Source organism: Bombus pyrosoma, linkage group LG10 (genome assembly GCF_014825855.1).
Source record: "Bombus pyrosoma isolate SC7728 linkage group LG10, ASM1482585v1, whole genome shotgun sequence".
In the NCBI taxonomy this organism is placed as follows: domain Eukaryota; kingdom Metazoa; phylum Arthropoda; class Insecta; order Hymenoptera; family Apidae; genus Bombus; species Bombus pyrosoma.
In genome coordinates, this window is record NC_057779.1 from 1637467 (window position 1) to 1660192 (window position 22726).

The 22726-nt window shown below is 37.1% G+C and overlaps 4 protein-coding genes across 5 annotated transcripts; 2 read left to right on the plus strand and 2 right to left on the minus strand.

Moving 5' to 3' along the window:
* The first annotated feature begins 104 nt into the window (after positions 1-104).
* LOC122572235 (carbohydrate sulfotransferase 11-like) lies at positions 105-1706 on the plus strand. Its single transcript, XM_043737009.1, has 5 exons — positions 105-416; positions 504-700; positions 773-892; positions 959-1102; positions 1179-1706. Exons 1-5 carry the CDS (start codon positions 108-110, stop codon positions 1573-1575), a joined length of 1167 nt encoding a protein of 388 aa, XP_043592944.1. The 5' UTR covers positions 105-107; the 3' UTR covers positions 1576-1706.
* LOC122572232 (SUMO-activating enzyme subunit 2) lies at positions 1591-4761 on the minus strand. Its single transcript, XM_043737001.1, has 9 exons — positions 4548-4761; positions 4165-4319; positions 3809-4096; positions 3664-3731; positions 3375-3593; positions 3043-3300; positions 2383-2969; positions 2023-2304; positions 1591-1706 (listed from the first exon to the last, which is right to left on the minus strand). The coding sequence occupies exons 1-8, from the start codon at positions 4689-4691 to the stop codon at positions 2023-2025; spliced, it is 2001 nt and encodes a 666-aa protein (XP_043592936.1). The 5' UTR covers positions 4692-4761; the 3' UTR covers positions 1591-1706.
* A 128-nt stretch (positions 4762-4889) lies between these two features.
* Positions 4890-6446, plus strand: LOC122572236. Its single transcript, XM_043737011.1, has 3 exons — positions 4890-5146; positions 5253-5721; positions 5789-6446. The coding sequence occupies exons 1-3, from the start codon at positions 5113-5115 to the stop codon at positions 6303-6305; spliced, it is 1020 nt and encodes a 339-aa protein (XP_043592946.1). The 5' UTR covers positions 4890-5112; the 3' UTR covers positions 6306-6446.
* A 150-nt stretch (positions 6447-6596) lies between these two features.
* On the minus strand, positions 6597-8058 carry LOC122572237 (phosducin-like protein). 2 transcript variants are annotated; one of them, XM_043737013.1, is made up of 4 exons: positions 7928-8058; positions 7415-7703; positions 6922-7336; positions 6597-6850 (listed from the first exon to the last, which is right to left on the minus strand). In XM_043737013.1, the coding sequence occupies exons 2-4, from the start codon at positions 7619-7621 to the stop codon at positions 6618-6620; spliced, it is 855 nt and encodes a 284-aa protein (XP_043592948.1). In that variant the 5' UTR covers positions 7622-7703; positions 7928-8058; the 3' UTR covers positions 6597-6617. The 2 variants fall into 2 exon arrangements, with proteins under 2 accessions (XP_043592948.1, XP_043592947.1); XM_043737012.1 differs by having other exon boundaries at positions 7798-7939.
* Between the last annotated feature and the right edge of the window lie 14668 nt (positions 8059-22726).

Below are 22726 nucleotides of genomic sequence, written 5' to 3' on the forward strand. Positions count from 1 at the left end.
TCTTTTCTTCATCATTATGCAGGAATAATGGAACTAAGAGATAAGTTTTATCTTTTATTCCACTTCCACAGGCAATTCATGGACGGATGTTTTAATGTTGGCAGTTGATGATTGTCACAATAATCTATTCAGTTTTAATTATGTCACTTCAAATACAATTGGTAAAATGCATGCTATGTGTTATTCTATACATTGCAGTTTGCTTTTTTTTATTAAAAATAAAACAGGGTACTTACTTAACACAATATCCAGTTTCGTTGTTTTTAGTAAAGTATAATCAAACAAAGCAAGAATGTTCTGTAGTTTCTCAATCAGTTAATAAAATAAAAAATCTCAATCAGGTAATAAAACCAATCAATTTAGAAATAGAACTTTTAGAACATGATGAAATGGAAGGAGAATTAATAAATTTACAGGTAAGCAATTAGACGTTTATACTACTTGAATGTAGTATATAAAATATATATGTGTGTATACCACCAGTATTTTTTTTTTTTAAATAGGAATGTGCAATTATTCTGCAACAAATTTCGAATGTATGTATGAAATATAATTTAAAAACTCCTTTAATAAAAAGGCATTTTTTATATAATGCTGAACATAAATCAATGTACTGTTGGATTCGCAAAGTAGCTTCAACAAGTTTTACAAAATTATTTGCAGATATGAAAAATCGTCCACCCACGCGAAGCTATTATAAGTACTTATAGTTTTTATTAATTATTTGTATAAACAATTTTTTCAATTACTTTAACTTGTAAATTATTTATAGAGATGTAGACATTTTATCACCACGAACATTAAAGGAATTGCAACTTTTATCAAATGATACAAAAATATTTAAACTTCTTGTCGTACGAGATCCTTTTCAAAGGCTTGTGTCATCATATAGGTAATAATTTTCGGTATTTCGTGCATATTTAAATTATTAAATAACATTATGTCTTTTTACTTTTAGAGATCGAATAGAAGATAATTCAAAACATACTGCACAAGCTTGGATTTATACAGAAAAGATATTCCGTTTTACAAGACCCCAATTGTTTCATTCGAATACAACAACTGGTAATTTTCAAGAAAAAGTATTTACATCTGATAAAAGGTATAATGATTATTTTATAAAAATATCTTTATTCAATTGTTAACAGATTTTTAACACATATTTATTTTTTGTGAAGGTTAAAGATAGTACCAACTTTTAGAGAATTTTTGGAGTGGCTTTTACAAACCTCTGAAAAAGATGACGTTCATTGGACTCAATACTATTCACACTGTGCTGTATGCGACGTACGATATAATTATGTCCTAAAGTTAGATGATTATACATATGGACAAATTAATTATGTGTTCTCTAAATTTGGTCTGGATAAAAATAAGGCATATTTTCCTATGTTGGGGGAAACGCAGGGAGGACACACAAACTTTGACATTACATGCAAATATTTCGCAAATTTGACACAAGATATAGTTTTAAAATTGTACGAAAAATATAAAATTGATTTTGAAATGTACAATTATAATATTAATCGGTATATAAATTGTGCAAAGAAAAGATTCGTTGAAAAAAAACCATAATTTAATAGAAAAATATAATATTTTGTAGTAAGAAAATGTATTTATTTTTTGTTTGTATAAAAATGCATTCCATAACTATAATCCATGAAATTAGATACTACAAACATAGCACTATGTATTTTTATAAATATCTGTAAAAATTAAAATACATATTCAAAAATAATTTTAGTAAAATTACTATTATACATATGTCACTTGTTCCTGTACTTTATCATCATACGTACTATGAACTTATTTACTAATGATTATATTTTTATTTATGAATTATATTAACAAAATTATATGAAAATTTAGATTGCAAAATAAACCACATAAAAGAACTGATATGTATGTACACTTCTTGTACAAACATATGTTTCTGTATAAATTTAATCGATTAGTGTATTGATTGCAAAAAAAATGTAATTTGTCAACTTTTTATGAGGTATATCAATGTATTTCACTTACTCACTGCGAAGTTGCAGCTATTTGCATATTTTCATCATGTACAATTAAACAATCATCATCTTCTGAATTCTTATGTATTTTAAAGTTTGATTTTGCTTTATCAGTATCATTATTTATATCACTTTCAATAATAGAAATATCATCATCCACATCATTAATTTCCAATTTCCGTTTCTTTGAAGATACATTTTCTTCAGGAGTTGTAGTTTTACGTTTCTTTGCCATATCTGATGAAACAGCCTCAGTTGTAACCAACATTACATTATCATCAGATGTTTCCACCTGAGTAAAATTTTTAGTTTATATATATATATTTTAAAATTTTTAAGCATTAACATGTGCATATATTATTTTATTTACCTGGCCATTTGAAGTAGATGGTTTCACTAAATCATTATCTTCTTTAGGTTTAAGATCCTGTTCTTTGGCTAAAATTACGAAATCAGGACTATCACCTTTTAAACTTGGTCGTTCTCTATAGACTATTGTTACAGTTAATGAATAATTTTGTTGGAAATCATCGATTTTAAGAATGGTACCATCTTTAATTCCTAATTCCTCTAGGAATTTGTTATTATTGTCTTCAGTTTCCCCTTCCTCACTGCTAATAACAACAGTACCAGTACCATCTATTATAACATCTGGAGCAATCATGTTTAACCTATTTTTTAATACTACTTCGTCAAGTTCCCTGATTGTCGTTTTTGATGTATCAATTGCTAATATGGCCTGTGGTGTAGGTGCACAAACATAACATTTTGGATTTGGTGGATTAACATTTTTTTCTGGTACCAATAATTGATTTCGATGATTCATTTTCGAACGTAAATATACAGATTTACATGCTTTTAAATTATTCTCGAGAATTCGGAATGCATGGAGAACAACTAAGCCAGCAACTATTGCGTTTGTAGTTGCGATTGCAGGAATTATATTCCCTGCCATTGCTGTAGAATATTAATGAAGTTAGAAAGATTTATAACTTTTTCATACCATAGTAACTAATAATTATTTTCCTACATTTTATATCAAACCTCGTCTTCTGAGGTATACCAAAAATGTAAGCTCTTATATTGGCACATGCAGCAACAAAATCCATTGAACTTTGGTCATCTTTATCCCAAACCAAATGGTTATTTGGTGATTTTTCTTGTAAATTTTTCAAATTACTGCTTAAATTTTTGACTGATTCAGCAAATACTGCTCCACATTTGGAAATACTCCAACGTTGTTGATCTTTTAAGCCAGGTTCATTAACTTCTTTACTGCATCCTGGTACTATATTATAAAGATTTTAATAAAATATACAAATTTTTAGTCAAACAGGAACTGAAAGCAATTATTTTACAGACCTCCATCTGGTAATTCTTTCCAACTTAAAGGAGTAGGTGGTCTTCTTTTCTTCCATAAATTATCCATACTTAGTAAATATTTTATATCATCATGAAATAATTTTGTAAATAATTTCTCTGAATCATAATTACACGATTGTGCCCATACTTTAGTTGATATTCTATCAACATTTCCTTTTTCATTCGATTCTGAATTTAAAGCACCTTCGCCTGCAGAATCTGTAACACACAATTTCTATATATACATATTATTTAAACAATTTATAATAAGTTTAAGTATTACTATTACCTGCTGCTTCTGGGTCAGCAGTATCTGGAGAAACATCTTGATCAGGATCTTCTTCACCAAATAACTGACTATATAAAATTTAAGAGTACTTTCTTATATTGTTTTATATGCTTCTTTTAAGAGAAATATTAATTTAAAGACTTACTTGAATAAATGTTTTGCCCATACTATGCAATGAATTGGCTCACTAGGTGTATTACGTATTGTACAACCAGGGAAAGTTTTTTGTGCAGCTTTTGGTGTACATTCATAACACTGACTCATTCCTTTTTTTATAAGTTCTACTTGACCTTCATAACCAGCTGTACCAGATTCAATTAATGGTACATCTGCTGCTAAACACATTCTATTTACATGATTCCTAGCTGCTCTGTTATCAAGTGCATTCATAACTAATGTAAATTTTTTAAAGAATGATACTCCATAATCAGAACTGTGAATGTAAAAATACATAATTAATTATAAGATATAATATTACTTTAATAATATAAAAATACTTACCTTGTAATACTGTCATGGTAATGAACTATTTTTGCATCAGGATTAAACGTTAGTGCTGTTTCTCTTGCAACATCAGCTTTTGATTTTCCCACGTGTTTCTTTTGAAATAAAAATTGTCTATTTAAGTTGCTAACATCAATTGTATCTAAATCAATCTGAAAATAAAATTATATGTTGATTAGATGTTAAAAAATAATCTTTTTACTATTTTAACAATAATGATTTCAATAACATTCTTCGTAAAATCATAGTATCAATATGGTACATTGCAACAATATAAATGCCGGTTTCAAAGTTTGGCCAAGAATGAATAACAGCAAAGGAGGGAAAAACGTGTAGGTTAGAAAGTTATTACATGTTTTGATAAATATTAGCATACTTACAATATCAATATTGACAAACCCTGTCATAACTAGATTTTTTAATATCTCACATCCAATTCCACCAGCACCCACAATAAGCACTTTACTTTGAAGTATTGCATTTTGTAAATTTTCAGTGAATACTCCATTAATGTTGGCCGCCATTTTTCAGGTTAAACACAACGATTCATACAAATGGTGAGACGTCGTCTATGGCTATAAACGTACTAAGCTACTAACGTAGATATAACATGAACACGTTACATGCAACCTTTCTGTATAGATATATATAAAAAGGAATATATATATATATAAGTGTATATTATTTGTCATATTTTTTAAATGTTATAGTTGTATTGAAACATAATTACTTAGTTCTAATAAATAAAATAAATATTTTATTTTTAATTTTAGTTATTTTAACACCGGCTGAAAATTATTTAAATATAGTTACAACATAGGGAATTTACAAAAGTATGAGTACACATTCTTCTCTATTAGTTTGATCATTTTTTCAACCGTTTGAATTTGAAAGACTTCCAAAACAATCGTAGTAATTAGTTAAGAGTTATAAGAAGTTATCAATATGAATAGTTCTGGCGATTTAAGTCAGATCTCTGGTATGTAAATTGTTGTTTAATTAAAATCTTTGAAATTGAGCATAATATAAATGTATAATAGGAAAAAGATTCATAATATAGCAGAACAAATTTCATTTATTTTTAGATATTTCCCGAATTTCTCGTTTGAATTGTAGTCGAATATTTGGTAGAATAGATTCATTGCAAAACTTATTTGAACAACAATGTAGTTTGAGTTACAATACAAGTAGAAATACTACAAATCAAGAATCTAACCATTTAGAAAAAACTATAAAATGTCTTGCTTCATGCGAAGATAGCATAGGAGAACATGTAAAAAGCAAAATAATTTTAGAATGTATAAAAGAGGCATCAATGAATGTAAAAGGGACATTGTCTGATGATGTTGTTTTCAAACTAAAAGGATTACTTTCAATTCATGAGCTTAACAAATATATGCATTTGCCATCTACATCAAAGAATATACAAGAGGAGTTATGTATTTTGGGAATCACAGATTTACCAAAATATGATCTTAGTTATGAAGAAATACTAGACATTAAATATTGTGTGGAAACACTGCTACGAGAGAAGATACATGAATATATATTAAGGTTTATCATTGTTTAAAATTTATTACATTTAAAAGAATAAATCTAAAAATGTTATGTTATATTTTAGATATGAACAATTAGGAGGAAACTTGAAGGAAGCTCTAAGATCAATTGATGGCAATACGTGTAAAAAAATGTTTGAGCCTCATGAAATACAAATATTCCAATGGAAAGATAAAATTGAAGAATTATGTGCTCAATATGAAGCAGATATTATGAAATGTAAGGCTTTGATGAATAAATGGAATACCTTAAAATACAAAGATGTAAGTAAACTTTATTTGGAAAAAGCAGAACACATATTATTGCAAGCACAAGTTGCAGAAGTGCAAGCAAAGATTACAAAGCTGTCATGTATTATAAAAATGTATAAGGAGACTCCAATAACGATTGATGCATTCGGAACATTAAATGTAGCCATAGATAAGAAATTATTTGCAATACTGAGTGAAATCAAAGAGAAGGAAAACTTGAAAAATCAATATGAGAAGTTACAAAACACAGAATATAATGAAATTTTAAAAACTTATCTACATTTTTGCAAAGCTATCGAGAAAAAAAAACAAATATTAGAAAAACTTTAAGTTATTTGTCCAAAAGAAAATCAATTTTGAATGTATTTCTATATAAATTCATATCTTGTATAAAAATGAATATAAATATATATATACTGTTTATATGCACTTTTTGATATCACATAATATATATATATATATAAATTTATTTCTACCCATAAAAGGTATTATTTTCAGACATTTTCATTCCTATTACATTTAAGTAATATTTATTACAACTCTTTAACTTGTGTTACCTAGGAGTAAATAGATAAGAACTGTTAAATTTATTAAATTATATTAGGAAGAACATATTCAGAATTATGAAAAAGTTTGCTTCATTTATTCACTATCTGATAAGGCATGTTCATCATGTGAAGTGATAAGAGGTACACAATTTTTATCAGTAAGCATTCCATGTTCAATTAAAAAGGTTTCAACATCAGAGGCATAAAAATCTACTCCTAAATAATCTGTTACATGAACAAAATTTCCTATAACTTGAGCAGCTTTATAAACTAACAAAGCTGGAACTCCTTCTTTCTTAAAATGTTTACTGAGTCCAGCTACTGAACCTGTAACAAAAGTAATATTATATATCACAATTTTGGTGATATAAAAGCAAATAAATGTTCTAAGTACAAACCTAAAATTTTACAGAATTTCACAAAGGGATAGTTCTCTGCGACGGATATTAAACAACCATTCATAGCCTCACAGCCAGGAACATTAGGTTCATAAATATGAACAACAATTGTCACTGATTTGTCTTCATTGTCAATTGCTTCTAAAAATTGATCAGCTGTTTCCAAATTAATTACTCTACGAAAACAAAGTTTCTCAGTTCTTGCAAGCATCTCTTTCATCCTTTGTTTCTGATATTGTAGAAGAAATTCATCGGTTAATAATTCGGCGAGATCAGGATCAGTTTGCATAATTTTCTCTTTTTCTTCATCTAAAGAGCTACGACATGTTAGACTCAGTTTCTTTATTAATTGAAGTCTTTCTTTTTCTTGTTCGTCTCTTTTTTCTGCTTGCAGTTGTTTATATCGTTGCCAATCCTTAAAATACGATTAAAACATATTGAAATATACATTACAGTTCCAAATTTTCATTAATTATCGCAATCACAATTTTACTTTTATGACACCCTTGGGACCTGTATTGCTGGAAGTGCCATCCCACTCTGAAAACGATGGTTCTATGGAATCCGTAATGATTTGTGAATATTTTTCATCTTCTGTCTCTTTGTCAGAGTCTGCAGAATCATTTTCTTCGTCTTCGCTGGAGCTACTACAATAATAGTGCAACTTTTCGCCTAAAATCTTATCTTCCAAAGTTGACATGTTTAATTATATCGTTGTGAAAACAATTTACACTATTTATTTTACTGATATTTCACTTGAGTATTGTGATATTGAAGAAACCCTACAATGTTTATGTCATAAAGTTGTTTACTGCTTAATACAAGTTTGTGTAAATAACATTAAAATACCAAGACAAATATATATTTCAAATTTACCTAACATTACATCTTAATCTTATACTTATTATACAAGCAACACGAAGTGATTATAAATAAAACTATATTATTTAAATCTGAATAGTTAAGAATATTGGCTTCGAAATGTCAATATTCGTAATTAACTTACGAAGACGCCGTAGATATGTAAGAAGTAAAAACACAGACGAGATATAATATAGACCTGATATTCAATGCTGTTTCATGTTCCACATTTTGGGGATTGTCAAGTCGATAGTAAGAAGTTATCTAATTTACTGGCTTATGCACTTTAATATCAAAATACATCGATAGATGGAGTTCATACCTAATGTCGTGTTCCGCCAGATAACGTTTCACAAAATTAAATTTACCAGGCAAAACAGCAAATTTAGTTTCTTGTGTTATCACTAGAGGATATTACTTATACGATGGCGTAGTGAATTGCATTGTTTTTGAGTGTTCATAAATCGCGCGCAATTATTACGTTTTGTAAATTGCAGGTGAATTTGTTAGAGTAATGATTGTCACGTAACGTGATTATTTGCGAAACATGGTGAAAAACGAAAATTTCGTAATAGAACTCGGTATTCGTTCATCGTAATGTAAATCTACGGTTTCCAACAACAAGGGGACAAAGCAAAGAGAAGAGCAAGGTTATACGAACGTTTCTTTTCTTCGTCAATTTTTATGTTCAAAAAGCAAAAATTTATACCTTGAGTCTTCCTATGCATTATTTATATTCATTCTATATACATATATTCTATTATATATAAATATATCTGTATTACAATGTATATTTCATTAATTCATACATATTAGTAACAGTTATATATTGTCATTACAAACTAATGTATACATACTTACAAGAAGTGGTGTACTCTATTGTACCTGATAAGTAATAAATCTTCAAACCATTTCCAACGAAAGTCTCAAAATATAAAACTTTGACCATTCTATTATAAATGTTATATGTATAAAAATATATTTTCAGTTCTAGTTAACGCTATGCCTATACCTATACATATATAGATATACACATAAATTAAGTCACAAGATAAAATATATATTTATGGTTAACGTATGATAATAATCCATTTAAACAAACACATAGTTTTGTAATTAATAAGAGTTCAAACAGAACATTGATTAATATACAGTGACTCACGAACATAACTATTGGAACACTTTTATGAAGTAATTCAATTTTAAAACTATACGCATATTTCGTAGAGATTATAAAATTAATTAAACAGTCAGTTATCCATTATATTAATAAGTTCCAGTATTCAATGAGACTATCTTTGCCATTAATTATGTTTCAGATCATTATTCAAGCCGTACACTAATTTCTTTCTAATTCAATGTTTTGTAAGTTGCCTTCTAACTTCTGTATTTTATTCTGTAAACGCATGTAAAATGTAAACACATTTTCAGTCATGTTTCGATACGACGTTAATGAAGTTTCACAAATGTTTCATATAATACACGCGATATTATACATACAATTTTTCTGTGATCAGTATTCATATACTTTTGTGAGCAACTGTATGTATTTCTATGGTTCGAAAAACATTTCATAAGTTCTTTCGTGAACTCATGGTCTAGACTGCGTCTTGGACGCGGCGCGGCGCTGCGACTTGTCGCGCGGTTTCGCGTCTCCGTAGCTTTATTACCGTAATCCCGTGGCGTCGATAAGCCCATTACCGCGTGTCTCTACCGATGCCTGGTAATGTATGCGCCGGAACGTAATAAAAATCGACTTACACGAGCGACTGGCTAGCCTCCTAGCCAAGCTTTCCGCGTAGGGGACGCGTGTGTACCAACGCCGGTTTCTATCGGGCGGCACGCTTTTAGGTGTCGCTAAAACTTTAATCAAAGTCAGATTAGCCACGAAGGGACGACACCGTGCCACGGTGGCTGGGGCTAGGAGGGGGTGGGAAGGGGGCCGGGCGTTTTATTAAACGGGACTTGATTAGGGGTTGCCAAGATCCTTTCAGAGTTTGTTTTCGACTGGTTTCCAGGGAGCCGCTTTCATTACGCCCGGTTTCGCATAATTGACGCGATCGTTCGCTAGGGGAAAAAGTTGGCCACTCTATCACCGGCTCGCGTCTTCTATTGTCACGCCGGAAATTAGAGATTATTCATCTTTTTCCTTGTATCCTTTGGCGTCTTTGTCGTGTCTTTTGTTTATAGCTTCGTCTTGAATTTATTACTGTTTCAGGGAAAATCGTTTACTTTGCATGGTTTCCTAGCAATATTAATTAGGTTTTCAAACGTAAAATACTTGATAGATCGGAAATTGAAAGAATTTTTAGATTCTGGACTAATTAACACTAGTATGATAACGATCTCCTAAAGGCAAAGCGATTAAGGGATAACTTGGCGTGAAATACATTTGGGCGTCAGCGTAGGATGATCGAAAGTGATATAGTCTTTTGGTAATCCCTGTAATCCCGAGAGTATAGCTCCGTGGTCGCTTCCCCAGGCAAACCGTCGAACGCGAGCCCCACACACTGCGATGTTTGTATTCTCCCCGCGGTAATAATCGGTTTCGATCATTCTTCGAGCGTGATGATCCTTCCTCTGCGACTTCTTCTGTCCACCTATTAAATTCATTACAATACCATATCCCTTCTTGAATAGAAAATAATAAACCGATATAAACTTTTCCTTACTGAGTTGAAAACTTCATCAAAATAAAAATTTCTTTTCTACTTTAATACGATATATCAAACGGTAGTCGCGATAAAAGACTTCATAAAATTAGATTCAAAATTTAACGTACGCTCTGTTAGGTATTCATCGTTGTTTGATAGAAATAAGTTTCGAACTTCGAAACTATAGAATTCGATTTAGGATATGACGCATTGACTGCTCGATGCTTATTGTCGTTTGATAATAAATGCAAAGAGAAATTTCTAGAGGGATTTATCTCTGGGAAGATTTATTTAAATACGTTAGTTTCGACAAAATTTCGTCGATTCGAAATTTAACACACGCCCTGGCCGATATTGGTGGTCGTTTGAAAGAAGAACGCCAAGAGAAAAATCTCGAGAGGGTGTACGTACGTATTCATAAAGGAGACGAATGTCACGGGGGAGGGGGAGAGTTGGCGTAACCGCGCAATAACAACCCTCGGCGAAGTTAGGGCAGAGGTTGACGCAGTGCTGGCGGTGTTTACTTCGCAGGGTCTCCACGCTCGACTCCGCCTTCCGTCCCCGTTCCTCCGGCTTAACGCTAATGAATCTGATTTGCATCTGATCCCGACCGATCTTCGATCCTCCCCTCGACCGACCCGCTGCCGGATTATTTAAGGATGCTGCCGTGCGTCGTACGCGTCTGTGATTAATTACGCGATATCTGTTCCGGACTACGTACCGTTTCCGGCTCGAACAAGGCTCGCTATCGGTGATTTTGCCGGTTTACTTGTTTCTTCTGCTGTTGATAGTGTCAAATATTGGATAACGTCGAATATTAACGCTAGGGCTACCGACGCGTCACAACAGCCGTGACGACTAACGTATAACATTTGAATCGGAGAAATTAGAAACAACAATAAAAACTTGTGATTCTAATGAATTTTTTGTAAACTAGCTAGTGGTTATACGGAAGTAGACCTTTCTGGGATGTAAATAAATAATCTTGCAAATATAATTTTTCTGTTTCATTTCTTTTTATTGTTTATTGTACGTTATACGAGTCTTGCGATTATGTTTGACAATATAATTATTGTTGGCGCGCGATACAGCGTGTGTTACAGTCATCAGAAAAGTTAACGCATTTGCTTAAAATTAGATAGTTTACGCCGGGATTGAACCTATCTTTGAAAGAAAAACATGGAAAATTGGAAAGTTTTAGCGTTTAGGAGAAAAGATTTACTCTCGTCGGTAGATAAGTTGTTTAAAAAAGTATTATAAGTAAATAATCGAGTAAAAGTTTGCGGTTCTATTCCCGCAGCGATTTATAATAAATTGAAAGAACTTTGTCGTAAATAGATCAATCAATTAGTTTTTCGGTTATCGCGCACGTTAGTTTAAAAAATTATTAAACGCGGCAGATTGGAAGGTTACTAAACTGAAGGCGAGGAGAAAAAATAAAAACGAATTACGTTTGTACTTAAAGACTATATTTACATCGTAAAAAATTCTGTACTTAGTTTAAAAAAAAAATCATAAAAATCATTCGCTTCTATCGTCGTAATTAGAGAATCGCCGCTTAATCGAAAGATATACGAAAGAATACTTTTCAGTTGTCAAATCTCCGAATACCTATCGTAAATTTATAAAATTTCTATTACTTGTAAACCAGAGTTTAGTTATTTTTCCCGCTATGCGAGTATTAAAGAAGTAATATTTTAATGTTCGGTGTAATCGGATTTGTGTAACAGTTGGTAAAAATGAGATTGCAAAGAAAATAAGAATGAATGTTTTCGAGATCGCCTTGCAAACGCTAATAAATCGCCAGTGTCAGGTAGAATAAACGATTTTTATTCAGGGAACGGGTCAGTGATCCCCGGGTGTTTCTACGGATGAGTATCGTGTCCAGAGAGTAAATCGTTTCCGTAACAAAGCATCGGTTATTTGACATTTTACAAACGATGCCGCTTTATACGAATTTGTCCGCTAACGTGGAAAGATAATCGGGAATATAGACGAAGTTTTTTACGTATGAAAGGAAGGTAGACAACGCGTCGATTGAATCGAGAATCCTTTCGAAGAGGCTGCAGCTCGTTAAGCGTTGAGTTACGAGGGAATAATTAGATAAAAGTAAACCAACCACGAATTTATGTTGCTCCGTTGGATTCTTCTTTCCACGGGGAAGATTTACGTGAAAAGAACGACGATTCTACGGGGATTCGTTACCTCTTTCCACGACAGGTTCGTGTTTAATGGGCGGGGTGCCCTGCGGATACTTTCACGCTGCTCCGCCTCCGACGCGATCACGTTATTGTCCGGACATGAAAACTCGTCGTTCCCTTTATCATACATCACACCGGAAAAACGACGCACTAAATATTTTCACGATCTTACGCGGAGTAAAAAGAAGGAAAATTATCTGGATGATTTTTCTTGGAGGTCGAGCACATTCGCGGGACGTCGCGAAAAAACAAGCAATTGCGCGAGATAACAACTTCTAGAAAATTAACGATGTTGTTTACTGGCTTCTTCTCGAACAGTGTGTCCTGAGAAATGCAAGATAATTTTTATTGCGATCGCAATTAGAGTTCTTTTATCTTCTTAGCTTTTCTTTTCGGATGATAAAAGTAAATGAATAATATCGAGGCTACAAATCCGGTGCAGTGTGCTCGATCATTCGTTATTTAATTAAAAACCGACTTTGTATTATGGCTGTTCGACCCTGTTCTTCGTTTATAGTTACCCTCGGTCATGCTTTCGATATTAACGCACCGCGGTGACGTCGGGGATCTGCACGTGCTAACCACTCGACTTGTAACTAGTACTATCAAATAATGATTTAACGTTCTATCAGATTTTTACATGGTATTATTTTTTACACAGTATTTCCATAAATATCTTTTATAAATATTATAAATATTATATAATGAAATGCAAATAAATATTCGTTTCAAGTACTAAATATTGTATCATGTACTTGGGCTATTTTATACATTTCTTCATATTATATGTATTCTGTAACTTTTCAGCTTTCCATAAATTGCATAAATATGTACAAACATCTGCAATCTATTCGTCACTGACTAAGCCGCTTCGTGATACACAAAGAGCAATGAAATTTCAAAATTTATAGATTTTTTCCATCGAACGTTTCTGTTTCCAGACAAATATTTAATCTCGATATATTAATCCAGTGTGCACGTGTTACCAAATGGTGTTTCGCGTTAAATGGCCACCGTGGCTTTACATATATTTACTCGTTGGTTACTGATTCTATTTGTTTAGGACGAGCAGGGTATGAAGCGTCAGAATTGGGCCGTAAAAAGCTAACGATCGTAGAATTGTCATCGTTGACACGGTATAATGCGTTGACTTTCGAATGGGGAAGGGGAATTTGGGAAGCACGTGGCCCCGAAAGATGAATTAAAATCGCGCGCCGGGTCAACGCCGAATATTCCGCACTTAATCACGCCGCTTGACACGCGGGATTACATCGCGCGTATAATCGGATAGAATATCGTATATTAGATTTTATGGAGATTGAAACTATCTTCAACTTGTGGGTTACCATTATTAGATATTAATCCAACGGGAGTTGGTGTGACTTTTCGGTGATTTATTTCGTTCTTTCCTCTGTATCTTAACCCGTTAACAGTGTAGCTTCGGGAAAGAATCAGACGAATCGTCGATTACACTGTTAGAAAATTCTCATCGCGAGTATCATCGTACATAATGCAATTTATTAATTACAAATTAAATTAACAAATATTATTTGTTTCCTGTCAAAAGTTGAAAGTACGTGTGTTCGATATTCGATACCAGAAATGCAAGCTATCTTCAGGATAAGGATTAATTGTTTCTTAAATCGTTCATTCGGAATTCTTTATCATTTTATTACATCGTGAAAAGATTATCCTTGAAAAATAACGCGAATCTATATTGGAACGATTTATATTAAAACGATCCACGTTGTAATGATTCATTGATTATTTTCTTAAGGACGGAGCAACAAAAATATGAGAAAGATCCAAGTAATTACGTTAAATTAACGATATCGAAGCCGTAAAGGCTTAACTAGAAGCTTCCCGTAATGATAAATTGGATCCGCAACGAACCACTGACTCGATCGAATAAAATACTCAACTTCTCATATATTCACCATTCACGCAGTCGTTTGAATTTATGGTTATAGATATAGGATTCCGTGGAATCGGGATTAAGAATATAGTGGCTCTAAGCACAGGTCCGTGGATTACGCGTGTTTACCCGGATTTTTCTCATGTGGGACGAGCGCTCGCGCGCTCCCATATATCCCGTGTCCTTTCACGCTTATAAATAAAGTGGCGCGACGCGCGTGTCCATGGAAAAGTCGTTTTCCCCGAAAAACGATGGAATCCACCACGGTTTGGTATAACGATCAAGTTGTCACGATCGTTCGTTTCCAGTTCATAAAGTCTCTCCGCGTACAATGGTGGCTAACTAGGCGTGGTTTGCTTTGAAGAGGGTCACCTGGTATATTATGCGCTGGCTGGGCGCATGTATGCGTGTACGCGTACTGGGTTTCACACCCAGCCACATCTTTTGACAGGTTGATACTTCGCTACACGAATGTAACGCGTGTCAAGAACGACAGGGTTGCCTGTCATGACACTGCCCTTGCGTACCCGAGTAAAAAGCTTCTGGCTAATAGTGGAAGCTTTGTGACTTGTTTCTTACCCATATCGATAACGAAGAAAGGAATTGTTATGACGAGACACTTCTGAGACTCCTTCTTTGCGATTAGAATTAACTTAATCTTTTATCAATTCCGACCTAACAGTGTTCTTCTAATCTTAAGAAGCGTTTGAAGTTTGAACCAAATACGAAAGATTTGTTATCGCTAATATTTTTCTGATATTAGATGTCTTATATCTGCGAAAATAGGACGAAGAGAGAAATATGAAAATCGGGGAAGCGAGGTTAAGCATTACACATTTAATTATTTGATTAATATCAAAGAATAATATGGAATGGGATAAAGGTTCGATCTTTTGGGTTGGAAATAGTTCGATGATACAAAGGGCTGTTTCATCGTCGATTCGGATGCTGTTTGGTCCGAGGGATCCTCCTACTTTCCTGGTCAGAATTTTTATCCTAGCTCCTCATCTCCGCTATTCCGCGCTTCTTGACGCGCATATATACATACACCGACAAAGTGACAAGTTTTATCTGCGCGGGGAGATCTCGATAGCAGGCTGATGTATACACGTGGGCGTGGCACTTCCAAGGACCAAATTATAGTCCTGCAATGGACATGGGGATGCTAGGATGGCATCAGGCCCGGGAGAGATATGAAACTGCCTCCTGAACCTAGCTATTTCATCTTTCTCTTTCTTTGACCTCTTTCCTTCTCTCTCGTATTTCCGACATTCTCGCCCTGCTTTTCTTTCTCGATGACAGGTGTTTGTTCCCGAAGCGAACGTTCTCCTTCTTTTTGTTATTTTCTCTGTTCCGTATAACGAAGCCTTTCCGAGAAAATTTTCATCTTACACGAAGTGGAATCAGCCAAGACGTTGTCTCTTTAAGTTCGAATACTTTCGGATGAATAAAACGTGATTTACGAGAGGTTTATGCAATTTTTCATCGCTTCGTCATTACCATCGGGCGAATAGCTTTCACGAACACGCGGCCAGCAGCGGAGTCGATACAAAAACCAGCTAGCCTTGTTACTCGTCGCTCGATGATGTACCTTTCATCGAGCCAGCCCGGTTAAAGAAAAGCACACGACATTTCATTGCGAGGCATTAAGCCAACTCGGCGTAGCCAGTTAACGTCCCCGATTAAATTGTCTGGAACATAATGCGCGTGTAAATGCAATCGCGTAGCATAAAACGCGTTAGCGTTATACGATGGAATTATTCTTTAACCATTGTATTTATTACGGCGCTGTTGTTGTTAAATTATCGTAAACGAAATGGGCATAAACGATGGAGAAAAGTGGCCGAGTCGGAAACAATGTTAATATCGCGTCGTTCTTGTATAGAAATTACGAACATGCGAATTTGCACGTTATCTGTAAAGAAGTGATTGAATATCTTTCTCTTTCTTTCTAATTATCACAATAATTATCTGTATAACTGTCTATATGATATAAAAGATACATAATGATCAAATGAAAAATATTAAGAAATAAGTTGAACATTCATCTTTTCCTGCGTATCTCGCAAAGAAGTATACTTGGATGTGCCGCCAAATTCTATTATCTTCCATAACAAGCGATGTATTTAAGAAACACCGATCGCTTCGGGTTTTGGCAAAGCATCCTAAGAAGATTAGTGCCATCGATTGGTATTACAGTCCCATCTTGATTCGACGTCGGTGCAACCGATTTCGTATTATTCAGTTTGGATTAGTTGGAGTCCTGGAAGCTGTGAAAATCCCTTTCGAGCCAAGTAACCGATCATTCGAGTTTTCTTCCAAGCTTTACGGATAGCTTTTCTTGCCGCGCGGGTCCGTCGTATATCCTCGAGATCGTTGTTTGTTGCTTCTGCGGATTAAGCGCAACCCTACTGGGTTTTCGGATTCCTGGATGCGTTGCGAGACGACTTTGTCGCCAGGGAACAGCAAAAGATCCTTCTTACTTTTCCGCCGGAATGATCGCCATGACGATGCACCGTCTTCAAATTTCTTTTCACAGGACTGTGAATACGAAAAAATCCACAGATTTTTGTTGCTTTCGCTTGCGAGTGTTCTTTCTAGTCGATCTGTTATCGTATTCCAAAGCTTGCATAATGAATATCTTATCGTGAATCTGAAAGCCCGTTTTATTCTTTGACAGTGGTTTGGTAAAATTCAGGGTTGTCTAATTTAATCTTCGTTGCTCTGTTATAATATAATTCGACTGAGAATTTCTAGAATGGATGTTCGTGGAAATGGTTGTTTGGTGAAAAACATGAGGTCCAGCGAAGACCACCCCGAGGTATGCGGTAGCCAAGGGTATTCTTGTATCTTCACAGGATCTCTATGTTTTACAAGGCAGCTGTGTATCGTCCTGCATTGTTGGTCCTTTATGTACCGCGTGCTTGGTTCGCTCGAGTGGTTCGGCTTGACTTCGCGCGCTGTTTGTTCTCAGGTTCGAAAGGAGCGAGCCTTCCCCGTGTACATCGTCAGGATCATCCTCCACCTTGTCGGCTTAGCTTTCCAGGATTACAAGGATTTCTTTATTCTCTTACCGCCCTGTCTCTGCCTTCCTTTCCGATTCTCTTTCCGGATGATCGACATCCTCTCGTCTTTGCGACCGAACCTCGTTTACTTCGGCACAGTGATCTGCGACGCGTTTGACTCATTTCACTCCGTTTGTAGACGCATTTCGAGGATTTTTGAAATATCGAACGTTACGAACCAACGACCCGGTGCATCGTTTCGGGAAAAAGAGGCTCGACCACGTTGAAACGGACGTTTCGTTAACGATCCGCTGCTAAAACCGGCCGCGGTATTTAAATTTCGTTTTTTCCCCATCTTTCCTTCATTTCTTCTCTTTTGCTCGTGCTCGCGACGGTTCAAGCGAGGTGATTCACAACCGGCATTACAGTCAACGTCGATCGCGTTGCCATTTATATAGCCGGCGAAGAAACGATGATCGGGATCGTGTCCCGTAGAGGCGAGTGGGTTCGAACCGAGCCGGGCCGACCTGAACGAGATAAACGAGAAACGTGCAACAGGCGTGAATGAAACAATGGCGGGCCACGTGTCGACCAATCGGAGGAGAGGCGAGAATCCTACCCTGCGTGTACGATCCGCTGTTAGGTGGAGCCTTCTCGCGGTAGATCCGCGCGATTCCTCGATCATTTCGCCGTGTAGATCGTCGTCGCGTAGCCCTCGGTGCCTTTTTATGAATCCTTAATTCCACATGGTCGCGACCAGTTTTTTCTTCCTTCGTACGCGTCTAACGAATTCTCGATAGCACTTGGCCGACTCGAAGAAAATTTCAGCGTCGGCATTCTTCTTCGCTTCTTGTCCTCTCTGTCTTTACCTGCAAGAAGTTTCATATTTTTAGAAAATACAGCGTAGAACTTTGATACTTTTAGAATTTTTGGAGATCCTTTTTCTCAGACGTTTTTACTTCAAGATGATAGGAATGTTACAAATATATTTTTCGTATTAACGTTCGAAATATATAGTCGAGGATCAATTGGTTCGAATTTGAATACGTCGACTGTATAGGTAACTGGGGACTGTTTAGTGTTGCGGGGATAGTGTTAGCGTGCGCGAAGTCCGTGCACGTCGGTGTAATTGATCGACATCAAGGGGGTACATCACTGGCAGATGTTCGAAAGCGCCCTCGCCTCCATCTGTCTCTTTCATAAAGTTCTGCGCCGTTGTGTGGCGCGGGGCCCGCGCTTGCTGCGCCTACATACCTGCGCGAGTATACGGGGTGATTGCCGAGTTCCATTCACCACTGATAGCGTAATTGAATTTCGTACGGGAGGAGGAAACGTTGACAGGATGAAAAATTGCGTTTGTCCGGGAAGAGTCGCCGAACCAGTCTTCGAAGCTCGATCTTTTGGAGACAAAGTAACTCGTGTTACTCGAATCCTCCTTTCCTCTCCTGCATTTGTCATGATCTTACGTCTCGTATAGACGTATAATAAAAGCAACGTAGTTGGAAATTTCGTAAATCTATAAACTCGTCATTTGTAAAATAATGAAAGTCTAATGTATCTTTAGAGAAATTACGATATCGTACTTTAGCTAAACATTCGTGCTGTCACGCCTTTTCGAATATTTTACCGCGTATCACCCGTTAGATCCGCGTAAGTTCGGTACAATGGCTGGTACAGTCGGAGGACGGGTGGGTATACCTAATAGGCACCTTTATACCAGAGATTCAGGTTCGCTATGGGAGGCGTGCCGCGAAAATTGCGTCATTTTTCACGCTCGCGAGCGCTCCCTTGACCGATTCAAAAATTCGCGCGCCACCTTCGTCCTGGCAGCCAGACGAGGATAGCTCAAGAAGAGGGGTGAGAAACATCGTGGAACGAGGATGGTACAGTAGGGAGGATGTGTGTCTTGCTGCGCTCGATAAGATCGCGAGTTTATTAATTAAGCTCTGCAGTTGGATGAGCCTTTTGAATTCCGTTGTAAACACGCATCGGGCCACCACTCTGGCTTGTCGGATATTACACGCATCCAGGCGTCCAGGAGATGCCTCTAATTCGATGATCTGCGCGAAGATTCACCGAAGATACTTCGACACGTAAAATATTTTATTCGTACGTATGGCGAGGAATTCTGATGTCGAGGAATGCGCGAACGTTAACCAAAAGTTAAGCTTTTTCTTTAGGATTTTCCTCAGGATATACGCGAAATTTAAACGTTATTTTTTCCCTCCGTACATGCCGAAGACACTTGTCTGGAAGGGAAAACAACTGGTAGATGGCTGAGGGATACAATGGAGCTGGAAGATTTTCGAAAGCATCCGATATAAAAGCAAAATAGCGTATCTCGGCATCGAGACTGATCATTATGAATTTCGTGCGGTTTTTTCGGCGTAATAAATTAGTCAAAGACGCTCATCAATTTTATGACGGGAGTCCATAGAGAACCGATGCCTAAAACATGGTCCGTCCGGCACTGCCAGTTCTGGATAGCCTCGAACGTGATGGATGATTTTTCTTTCCCATATACACATGCAGCCGAGATAGGGCCGTCCAACGATCTTTCTACTGGCTCTCATTTGCGCACATACCTACATGCCCACCCACGTGCGTGTAACCACGCGGCTGTGTGCGCACGCGTTTCGCAGGGAGACTGCAAGCCAGACACATTAGCGAGACCACGGCCGCGATTCATGAATAATAAGTGGCGCGAACCGACTCTGTTTTGATCCTTGTACCAGTTATCCCGTGCACCGGGATACTGTAACGAGATCTTCTACCTATTTTCCTTTCGTTAACTTCTTCTTCGCACTCATGGAGTTAATTGTCGAACCGGACCGTTTTACTCGACTCTCCCTTCATGATCTTCCGTGTACGCCCGACTGTAAGAAGCAAGTAGAGATATATTTATCGGACCACCCACCGAGGTATTTTCGATACGTCAAGATTCGCTGCTCAATAACATCGAACGAGATATTCCACGTGGGGCACGAATTCACCTGACTCGGCTCGTCAAGACGATCGATTCGACGAAAATCAGGGGACCAGTCCAGGCAGGAATTCTTACCATCGATGGCTATTTACATACGTCGATCACAAAGAAGGGATCGTTATTTTGGCCCACGCGAAGGACTCTTGCGATACAATATTCATAAGCGATCCTCTATCGTTCGCACGATCGCTAGCCCGATTGTTTTCCACGCGATGGCGCGCGCGAGCGAGCCAGAGCCCTACACCATTTGACGAGGACGTAGCCGTTCCCGCAATAGACAAAGGAGAGAGAAGAACAGGGCCCTAAAGGACGAACAGCCTGGACGACGGGGCTCAGAGAGGCCGAGAGAGTTTTACACACGTAAGGAGAGGATCGATATATCGGTATACGGGCGGAGGAATGATAAATGGCCGTGTCGAGAGATGCGCGGATAACATAATGAGACGTATTGTGCCGGTGAGGGACCCACGAGGACCGAGCTCGTTCTCCCGAGACCTTCTGGGCCCCCAAGAAATTTCGCCTAGCCACGGAGAAACGTATTCCTACCTCGACTTTCCGGGAACTGCAGTTTTCAGGACGGAACGCAGATTTCCCGACGAAACGAGGCTCCTGCGATTGCTTTTCCAGTTTCGTCTTTCTACATAGTCACGAAACATTATTTCAGATATTTCGTTGGGGATGAATATCGGACGAACTATACGAGTCACGCGTGAATACGAAGCTTCCGGTAATTAATAACAGGCTAGCTTTGTGCAGAGTCGATTAAGGCGAGACGTACCGCTGTGACAGATCGGATACTCCGTCACTCGACAACGGGAGCCTTCTTGCAGACTGACCCATTGTCTTCCGGCGAGAGGTGTTTCGCATAGTTTGTCATCTCTGGACGTGTGACATGAGTCCTCTCCGCAAACATTCTCTAGCTCCACCTTCTTAATATTATTCATCTTCGCGAGAAAGAACAGACAGAATTAAAGAAGAAGAAAATAATTAGGGGCTCGAGTCTTCACAAGTCAAGAAAAGATGTGTTTAAGGAAGATATGTTAGAAGTCGACTGACACGCTAACGTTAATTCCTCGATTATAGAAATCAAACGCAATTCACAAAGAACGTAAGCAGAATTAAAGAATCCCTTCGACTCCTACTTAACCCTTTCGAACTCTACCGCTCGATCAACTTCTACCAGAGTATTTACACTCGAAGACACGATATCTGTTTGGTTATCGATGCGCCCTTTTGACCAAAGGCAAAGACTCGCCAGCAATCCTTGGCCTGACCGAGAAAGATGACAGGCTACAAGACGAGAAGGTCGTGACGGGTCGGTTGTTCCGTGGAGCGATGACAGAGGCTTCCTTGGCCAGCCAGCGTCACCTCGTCCTCTTTGAGGACGTGCTCAGGGCTTTTCGGGGATGACAGGGGTGTGGTGAGAAGGAAGAAGCGCGTTGAAGAGAAAGCTCGTTGCCGCGTGAGAGGGGGTGTGAGCGCAGGGGTGAAACGTAGAGAAGTTGGAGGTTAGGCTAGGGGTTAGATAGGATAGGGTGTGTCGTCATGGCTACGCAGCAGGGGGCGGGGCAATCGATACACCCTCGCCTCACGCGCTAAGCACACGCAATGCGTTTATAACACAATGAAACAATGACGACCACCGCAGGAAGGGAAGGACGTTAAGGGGCTGGCTAGGAAGGGGGCTTACAAGGGGTGCTATTGCGCCTTCTACTTCCGAATATACGGATACACCACGTATATACTCAACTCTGTTGCCAGTTTATGCCACGGTTGGTCGATGATCGACGCGATCATCGCCGAAAGTATGTATATTCATTTTGGCTCGTTTTTCATAGATATCTATGACAGTGATCTATGTCACGATCGATTCGCGTTCGTCGTCCCTCCTTGTCGGACCTCGCTACGCCTATTCGTGATTTCTTCTTGTTAGAAAGATGTCCGTCTAACGATCTCGAAATTCTTCTCAATTTTGTTTATGATCCTCAGGGAAGTTCTACCTTTTTTCGCTTACGAAGCGTCGTTTCGATCGTGAGAAACGATCATGAAAACGGTTCAGCTTTCGGAATGTTGGCAAGCGTGAAGCACGGAGGAAAGCAAATCGGCCGGCGGGAAAACAAAAATCGGATCGAACAACCACCGTCTCTATTGTCATTCGGAGCGGTGAAAGTCTCACTAGGCTC

Bases quoted from the DNA above. Each gene is read 5' to 3' on its own strand.
- LOC122572235 (XM_043737009.1), top strand. From the start codon at position 108: ATGATTGTCACAATAATCTATTCAGTTTTAATTATGTCACTTCAAATA. The intron at 701-772 runs GTACTTATAGTT...AATTATTTATAG, and splicing joins CCCACGCGAAGCTATTATAA to AGATGTAGACATTTTATCAC. The intron at 893-958 runs GTAATAATTTTC...TTTTACTTTTAG, and splicing joins AGGCTTGTGTCATCATATAG to AGATCGAATAGAAGATAATT.
- LOC122572232 (XM_043737001.1), bottom strand. From the start codon at position 4,691: ATGGCGGCCAACATTAATGGAGTATTCACTGAAAATTTACAAAATGCA. The intron at 3,594-3,663 runs GTAATAGTAATA...TGTGTGTTACAG, and splicing joins TGCTGACCCAGAAGCAGCAG to ATTCTGCAGGCGAAGGTGCT. The intron at 2,305-2,382 runs GTAAATAAAATA...AATTTTACTCAG, and splicing joins CATCTACTTCAAATGGCCAG to GTGGAAACATCTGATGATAA.
- LOC122572236 (XM_043737011.1), top strand. From the start codon at position 5,113: ATGAATAGTTCTGGCGATTTAAGTCAGATCTCTG. The intron at 5,147-5,252 runs GTATGTAAATTG...ATTTATTTTTAG, and splicing joins CGATTTAAGTCAGATCTCTG to ATATTTCCCGAATTTCTCGT. The intron at 5,722-5,788 runs GTTTATCATTGT...GTTATATTTTAG, and splicing joins ATACATGAATATATATTAAG to ATATGAACAATTAGGAGGAA.
- LOC122572237 (XM_043737013.1), bottom strand. From the start codon at position 7,621: ATGTCAACTTTGGAAGATAAGATTTTAGGCGAAAAGTTGCACTATTAT. The intron at 7,337-7,414 runs GTAAAATTGTGA...TCGTATTTTAAG, and splicing joins GTCCCAAGGGTGTCATAAAA to GATTGGCAACGATATAAACA. The intron at 6,851-6,921 runs GTTTGTACTTAG...CTTTTGTTACAG, and splicing joins GAAATTCTGTAAAATTTTAG to GTTCAGTAGCTGGACTCAGT.